Here is an 8,798-nt window from a genome sequence, read left to right as displayed (position 1 = left end):
GTTGCAACATTGGAAGCTCTCTATCAGTGCTTCAAGTACTCCACAAGCTGTTTTGAAAACATGGTGCGTGCCTTGTGAAGATAAGTGAAAAGGAGGGTTGAGTGTTCTCTGCATACACTGCTAAAAGGAACTAGTATTACTTTTAACCTTCCATGCTGTGGAAGTGTAATGAACTGAATTGAATATTGGAAGTGATTATAAGGGAAAACCCAAAAGCAGCATATATGATACATGTGTTATCTGTCTGAGAGTTCTTTCTTAAAAGACATTTAAAGGCTTGTCTGTAGCTGTAATCTCCCTCATGAGTTTTGCTGAGGTGTTCACCCAAAATATGTCCTCATCTATAATATTTCCCTGTGTTCCCCACCACTGTGGATTTAGTCTTCAGCTTTTTCATTTTGTCCTGTTCCTTTTTACTGTGTTTTTTTTTACCTTCTTGTAATAAATACAGAGTTTGTTAAACTGTGTGTGCTGTAATCTCTGAGGAATATGATAAATTATGGTTATGGAGCAAACAAATTAGAAATATATAATTTATATTGCACTGCTTACTTCTCATAAGCTCTTGTAAGAATAGAATGTCATGAATAGCAGTTTCATGGGGAATTAATCACATTTAAATTGATTGGAAATTAAGTATTTCCTAAGTTAACAAATCTTGTTATAAAGTATATGAAAACACTTAAACTGTTTCCTACCAAAAACAAGCCCTTTATGGTTAACAGTGTGTGGTGTATAGGACTTTCCCCTACCACTTCTCAGTGGGGAAAGCTCACAGTTGTGTAACTTTTGGGATTTTTTCCTCAACTTTTATTTTCACAATACATTTGTACCTTTTGTTGGTGAAGCTGAGCGTGCAGTGTTCCATAAGGAAATGGGAAGGGCAGGTAATGCTGATGCTATACGCTTTACCGGGATCCAAACTGGTGCAGTGTTACTATTTCCATTGGAAATGGATCTTTTTCTTCCCTCTTTCTTTTCAAAAGTTCACTAAAAATGTCTGTGTGCCATGAAAATAGGTTGAGTAGTGAGTAACCAGGAGCATAGCTGGCAGTCTGAGTGTTTTGGGGTTTTTTCCACAGTGTATTTTAATGTGCCCATGTCCTCCGCCCTCCCCATGTTGTGAAAGTTTCCCACATTTGGAACCTGAGGATTTACATTGGTTACAGTTTTATTGTTGTTGGGAGCTGGTTACAACCTCTGTTGAGCAATAGGATGATGGGGTAGTCCCGTGTCAGCTGAAGTGAGTCTCCACAGCTGTGCTCAGTTACAGAAACTCTGGGGTGACTAGTGAAGTGTAATCTAAATGTTTGGTTTGTTGAGGTAAAACTTTTCATTAGTAATATATTTTCCTTTCAGGATAGTTCCAGATGTGAGGGCACTTCTTAGTAATATTTTTTTCCTTCCTTTTAAAGGGAAGAAGGACGCAGTTGAAAAGAGATACAGTGTAAAAATCAGACTTGGAAATTCTGTCAGATTTTGCCCTCTCTAGCAGAGCTGCCTTCTCTCTAGCTCTTTTTTTTTTTTTTTGCAAATACTAGGAAGTTCGGGAATAACTTCAAGACAGTTATACAATATTTATAACTTTGAAATAAACTCATATATAACTTTTACTGTTGTTTATTATCCAATGAATACTGTTATTTGAGAACTTTGGTCTGTCACAAAAGTGGTGAGATTCCATTGTCATGTGATTTGAATCATAGTGATTCATTAGGAAAGCTAATTTGTAACAAACATGACAAATTAAATAAAGAGCAGAAGAGGGGAAAAGAAGGCTGCATTAGGGAATTAAGGTAGGTGGAAAATTTAAATTTAAAACAAAAACACCAATCTACTGGAGAGAAAATTAGTGTTTTACCAATACCTGGTTCATTTACGAGGCAAAATACTTTTGAAAGAAGACAGAACACAAATATTTTAGTCTGTACTCTGTGAATCAGTAAACAGAAGTAGCTCACATAGTATTTCAGTAAATTTTGGTTTAATGCATCTGTTTTATTTCTCTTTACATTTTCATATTGTTGAAGTTAGAATATACTGATTACTAAAAATGAAAGCTTAGATAATTGCTAGGTGTTATGGTAAATTTATGACTCTGAATCGCATGCTTAGGAAAGAACTGTCCTTTTATTGCTGAAGTCCCTTTTTTGGTCTGTGAGACCACAAAAACAATGTTAAGATGTACATATTAAAGTTTGGGTGCTTCAAATGGTCACAAGCATGTATTTGTGTGTTAACATGTATGAAGTACTGAGTACTAATCTGAAGAAGAATTAGACCAGGCATTGCATGTTTAACAGCTTGCTTGTGTTTTAGTATCGATGGGTTCCTGTTGGATGTGACTCACGTGTACAGTTTGGCTTTTTGTTCCCCCAGATTTGAAGCACAGAAGCATGCTTTCCCCTGAGCCTTACACTACCATTTGTGATACAGAATGTCTCTAAGAGAGAACAACAGTGTGGTTTTTGCATATGAATCTTCAGTACACAGTACCAATGTACTCCTCAGTCTCGATGATCAAAGAAAGCAAGATATTCTTTGTGATGTTACAATTTTAGTGGAAGATCAGCGATTTCGGGCTCACAAAGCTGTGCTTGCAGCTTGCAGCAGTTACTTCCTTTCAAGAATTGTGGGCCAGGTGGATGCTGATCTTATCATCACTTTACCAGAAGAGGTAAGTGTCACTCCCTTCTGCGTTTTACCTGCCAGTGCTTCTGCTCTTTTTTTTCTCTTTTGCAGTAGGCTGGTGCTTAACTGACAGGTTAAGGTAAAGGGTTTAAGGACTGAAGGGAAGGAGTTTCCAAGTTGTAAAGCTATTGTTGGTTGAGGTAAAGGCTAGACAGATGAGTGTTTGTCCCAGACCACAGATAATTGAATGCTGTCATGGGAAATGTATAGGGAAGATCTTTTCAATTAAGTATATACTACTTTTAAAATTATGCACCTCTTTCAAAGGATGTAAGTTTGTCAAAAAGCAGGGCTCAAATGGTCAAGAGATATTGTAGAACTAGTTGTTCTATATAAAAAGAATATTTTTTTTTTAAGTAATAAATTAAAGCTTAAGATGGTAATACCTTTGAATCGGTTTCATTAATACCATTTCATCGGTTTGTATGTTTGAGTAATACAACTGTGCATATATTCCTGGCTGCTTACTGTTGTTAACAGTTTTCTTTGCCTCAGTTTCCCATCCTTTTTACACATTGATCATTAGCAGCCTGTGTCTTATTAGTGTTAGGACTGAGAAAATGTATTGCAATTACTTGTTATGCCCCTAAAATACATATTCTTAGATTTAATTTAAAGGCATTCAATGGGAATGAGCCATAACCTGACATCCGTTGGAAAGAACATTTATTGTTCTGTATCTGGAGCATCCAAGACATTTAATGATTGTAGTTGCTATTTAGTTGAGTTGTAAGAGGCATGAGACAAGTAACTGGATTTTAATATGAAGTGCTGTGCTTGTAGATGAGAAGTGAAGAACCTCCCAAGTGCTCCACCTGTGCCGAATGGGAGTGGTAATCAGAAAAGTTGGTTGTTAAATAACAGATGGATTTCTGGGAGGTGGTTTATGGTAATTAGCTTGGACAGTGTGCAATAACATGCAGATTGTTTTCAGCTCAACTGAGATCATTAGAGTTGGAGGAAAGGTACTCATCAGTGAATATTTATAGTGACATTATAGACTTCATGTGCAAGAGTGAGTTGAGTGTTAATGCAGAAATTATGTATTCAGAAAGGCTGTACTCCTGTAGCTACTGCACAGGCTTTGTAACATACTGAGATGAGCACAAGATTCTGTGCCTGATTCTGTGTGTTTTCACAGAAAACTAGAAGAGATCAAGTGTTCTCTTTAAAGAGTTTCTGTGGTCTTTGCTATTCTCTCTTCACCAATGAATTGGTTATAAAATTGTTACAGCATAATACCACTATGTCAGCTTTTACTCACACAGCCTTCTTGCTGTGTCTGTGTTTGTTTCTTATGTGTTTTTTTTTCTAGTGGTTTAGTATGTTGATAGCCTGAATGTCTCTCAGGTTAAAAGAAAGGTAATGATGCAAGCTGATGTGAAAGGGAAGTAGGATGCTGTGGGATGCAAAGCCTTGATTTGACATAAAGGAGGGAAATTAGTGGCATGAAAAATTTCTGATGTTGAAAAGGGAATTTTTTCCCTCTTTGGGAATGATGTAAAAATTGCATATTGGAAGAACAAGAAATGTACATTAAATTTGGGGAAAGAATAAGAAATGTACATCAAAATTGGAGAGAGGAAAAATAATCTCTGGTGCAAAGTAACAGTGTGCCAATGAAACCATGAAATAAACCTGAGTCAGAAGGGACCAGAGTTTGTACAGAAAATGCAGAAACATAATTCTGATATTTACTGTAGTATAGACTTAAGAGGACTCCTAATGTATTTAGCATTACTGATGTAAGAACTGAATCTGCTGAAACAACTAGCAAAAATTTTAACAGTGAATCTGACCTCTTAATAACTCAAACTGATCACTTGGTTAAAAGCATTTTAAGACTCAACAACTTGAACTTCTCTTCTGGGAACTGCTAAATATTTTGAAACAGGTCAGTTTGTGAAGCTGCATGTTTGAGACAAACACTGATCACATGGTTTGACATGTGATTTTTTTTTTAACCTTTTTAATCATCAAAAATATTTGAGGTTTAAAATGACACCAGCCAACAATCTGAGATACAAAAATATTTTTTGAATTCAAGTACTTCAAATATACTGTACTGTAAAGACTAACTGCTGTAAGCTCTGTGTTGTTTTTTTCTGTCAGTGTTTTTACTCTGCGTTAGACTTTTATCCCAAATACAAATTAAATAAATGGCTACTGCAAGAGTTACTTTTCTAGATCAGTCAGACCAAGTCTTTCTAGGATTCTCTCATGTTTGAGCATAGCTAGCTAGAAATGTGTAAAAGAGAGTGAAAAGAGTAAAGTATTTGTTCCCTCTCGATCCTTCCAGTTTTTAGTAGTATTTCTACCTAAATAGAAAGAATGTACAGTTTTAAAATACCTTCAGTTTCACTTATGAATGCTACTTGTTCATAAACCCACTTTAATGATTTATTAACTACACTGAGCTTATGGATAAACTGTCTTTTATACTCTACTTCCCCACATTATTGAGGATGAATTCGTGTAGTAGTGTCTCCAGACTACTCTCCAGAGCATATTTCAAATGCTATTTTAAGAATTCTTTAGGTAGTTCAGAAAAGTTTTGATGAACTGTCTCTGTGCACATTTATTCAACTTCCTTTCATGTGTTTTGTTCCTTAAAAAAACCACAGCAAACAAGCACTTAAAAAACCAAAGAAACAACCCCTAGACTGCTTCCTAAATCAAATTACTTATAAAATTAATTATTTTGGTGGCAGAAGAATTCAGTGTAGTTTATGCATTGATATAGCACTTTATTTAGCATAAAATGTTGTTCATTTCAGTAAAGGAGGGGAGCAGAATGTGGACTCTAGTTTGAGTATTAATAGCAGACATCCTGCTTTATCCTTCATTTTCAGAGAAAGGCTAAAAGAAGTGTCATGTAATTTGTAATATGGTGATCTGTTTGCAGCTTCCTACTTGATTCTTTAGTATTTTTTTATGTGTAGAAGATCTTGTTCAATTTGTAATGACACAGTTTTTTTGTTTATCTCTGGTTTCCCTGCTTGGCAACTGTTGTGAAGATTAGAGATGTTCAATCAAAATTACCTACTCCAAGGGGGTTTTAAACTGAGAATTTGTTTTGATGTACAGTTTTTGGGTGCAATTCTTTTAATGTGTGGGAGGAAGAGAGGAGTTGATGGCTATACTAGTAAATAATCATATGTGGTCAAACTCCATTTTTTTGAACTTTCTTATATCAGTGATGCAGGAGTGATTAATGGTAATTGCTCTTCAAAAGGTACAATTAAATACCAGCGGCATAATCTTATTCTACAGTAATTCATATGCAACTTGGCTTTGAAAGACATCTTTGTGAAGTTGGAATCCAGTTACTGGTTTTCAGTGTACAGCAATATTTTTTACTTCTTAGTACTGCGTTGCCAGAACATTTTATTGAGAGATTGATCACAGTGAAGAAGATAACTGTCACAAAATGTGCAGGATAAAACAGTATCAGAAGAATTGCTTCAGAATGCGTCTGGCCAGGTTTTCTCTGTAGAACAAATCTGCTGCTTTAGTCTTGCAGTCTGTCCTGCTGGCAACAGGTAGTTTGGAGTTTGTGTATTTCTCTGCTTAAACCCTTATTGACCATACTAATATTTTCCTTCTTTTTTAATAGGTAACACTTAAAGGATTTAATCCTTTGCTTCAGTTTGCATATACAGCTAAACTTATTTTAAATAAAGACAATGTGTCTGAAGTTTGCAAGTGTGCGGAGTTCTTGGGTGTACGCAACATTGAAGAGTCTTGCTTTCAGTTTCTCAAATTCAAATTTTTGGACTTTAAGTTGGATCAGCAGGAATGTCCTAGGAAGAAGTGTTGCCCACAGCGTTGTCAGAAAGCAAACTCTAAAACCGGCAATGTGGATGATGGAGACCTGGAAATAAAGGATGAAGCAGAAACACTTTTGGAAAAGGAATATAGTCAAATTCCTGACACAAAGCTCTGTAAAGATGAAGAAAATGCTACATCATTGCCTGCTCTCCAAGATAATGCCAATCAAAACTGTGATCCTGTACATTTAGAAAGGGGTAGGGTTTCCAGCTTATCTTCCCAGTGCCCAAAGTATAGGAAATTCCAGAAGGCTTTTGGAAATGACAAAGTTCATACTTCAGAGTCCAATTCCAGTATTAAAGACATTCAGGTGCCACCATTTGCCACTTTTCCTGATAAGGAAATATCTGATAATGATGGCATACAAAAAGCTCAAGAGTGTGTACCTGTACAGCTGGTCTCGAACTGTGAAGAGACTTGGGTAAAAATGGAAGAAGGGGAAGAATGCATTCAGAAAAAGGAGGAGTCAAAGAGAGATTCTGTGACTCAGAATATGTCTTGTCCTGTAGAGAAAATGGATCTTGCTGCTTTTCCCCAAAACTCTGCTGCATCTCACGTACTCAATTCTGTGTCTATTTTACATACTTGTGAGCAATATGGTAACTTGAAGTTCAGTAGTATGCAAAACAACACAGTCTTAGCTGACAAAACCGTATCAGGTACTGGAACTGGGAATGACAAAATTGAAAGTCAAGGTGACACATCCTCAAAGGTCGATTTGTACACGAGGGAAGCCACTAACATCACATCAGCTGGTGATCGAAGCAGTGTGGAGAGAGAGGTAGCAGAGCATCTGGCAAAAGGGTTCTGGAGTGATGTTTACAGCACAGAAGCCTGTCAAATACATTTACCACCTACAGTTCCCAAAGAGTGCTTGGAGCCAGTATATTCGGGGAAAAAAACGGAATGTCCGTGGCTGGGTATCAGGATCAGTGAAAGCCCTGAACCTTGCTCTCAAAGAACTTTTACAACACTGAATTCTGTCAACTGCCCCTTTATAAGCAACCTTAGCACTGAAGGATGTTCCAATAGCTCTGAAATAAGCAGTGGAGATTATGTTCAGGGACAACAACAAGAACAGTGTCCCTATAATTACGTGATAAGTTTGGGAGAGGATTCAGAGACTGATACCGAGGGAGACAGTGAATCCTGTTCAGCAAGAGAACAAGAATGTGAGGTAAGAACATCCTGGTGTGTCCTTTGCTTCCCTGTCTTTTAAGTCCCCCTATTCAAAAATATTTTGAGTCTTTTGTGGGTTTTGTGGTTTTTTTGTCCTGTGGCTGCTTGTTTTAAAAGTCTGGGAGTTAAAACTTTAACCTTCAAAGGTTTATATGAAAGGTCACTGCTAATTCAGGGAGACTTACCAAGTATTTTTGGTAGGATATTGAAGTGTTAGATGCTTATGTATTAGATCTTTTAAGATACTTTTCTCAAACAGCTGTATCAGAAAAGGTTGTGAATCTTAGAAGAAAAAAAACCTAAAAAAGAACCTCTGCGCCTTGATTTATGTGCTGCAGTTAGCTTAAGAAAACTAAACTTCTTGGAACCTTTGTTTTATAGAAACTTAACAGTTTTCTTGGTTATATTCTGAGTTGTAGGGAGAAGGTAGGAGAGAAGTGATACTTCAGATTTACTATGAAATGAAAATTAAGCTTTCAAGCTGGCTTCAATAGCTGTATGTTTAAGATAGTTTCAGAGAGGATGATATTAAACGAAGGTTATATTTGTTTCTCCAACTGCAGTAATTATTTGGCTCTTTCTTTCTTTGTTATTGCTTTGTTAGTGGTTTAGGCAGATGCCATATAAGTAGTCTAATCCTAAAAGATTTTGCGACATACCTAAAACAATTTCTGTCTCAGTTCTCAGAACTGTAGAATTGCAATGTAACTGTGTATGGTGGATCATTTAATGATATGAAAATTGAGTTGTTCTTAAAACACTAGTTGTTTTTTCTTTCTGAGATGGAGGGCCTTACTGAGACTGTAAGTGCAAGCTGCCATCAATATAAAAAGCTGGCCTGCCAAACAAAAGGCCAGAATTAATTAAATACATTTCTCATCTTTATGTGACAGACAAGGTGATGGCATCATTCCTGAAGACAATGCTCTGTCTTTTTTCTTCTTCTTTTTTCTTTTTTTTTTCTTTTTTCTTTTTCTTTTTGTTTTTTCTTTTTTCTTTTTCTTTTTGTGTTTTCTTTTTTCTTTTCTTTTTTTGTTCTTTTTTCTTTTCTTTTTTCTTTTTGTGTTTCTTTTTTTTCTTTTTGTGTTTCTTTTTTT

General features: G+C 36.1%; 1 protein-coding gene across 1 annotated transcript in view; it reads left to right on the top strand.

The window, feature by feature from the left end:
• Positions 1-1,606: 1,606 nt before the first annotated feature.
• The window catches only part of BACH1 (BTB domain and CNC homolog 1), a 17,010-nt gene continuing 9,818 nt past the window's right edge, over positions 1,607-8,798 (top strand). Inside the window, exons 1-2 of the mRNA XM_027648645.1 lie at positions 1,607-2,677; positions 6,308-7,699. Of these exons, the coding sequence (XP_027504446.1) occupies positions 2,438-2,677; positions 6,308-7,699 (1,632 nt within the window). The 5' untranslated portion in view covers positions 1,607-2,437. The remainder of the gene's footprint in view (positions 2,678-6,307; positions 7,700-8,798) is intronic.

This window comes from Corapipo altera, unplaced genomic scaffold, assembly GCF_003945725.1.
Source record: "Corapipo altera isolate COAL_440 unplaced genomic scaffold, ASM394572v1 58, whole genome shotgun sequence".
Taxonomy (NCBI): Eukaryota; Metazoa; Chordata; class Aves; order Passeriformes; family Pipridae; genus Corapipo; species Corapipo altera.
The sequence above is the reverse complement of the archived record's forward strand: the minus strand, read 5'-3'. Positions and strand labels throughout refer to the sequence as shown.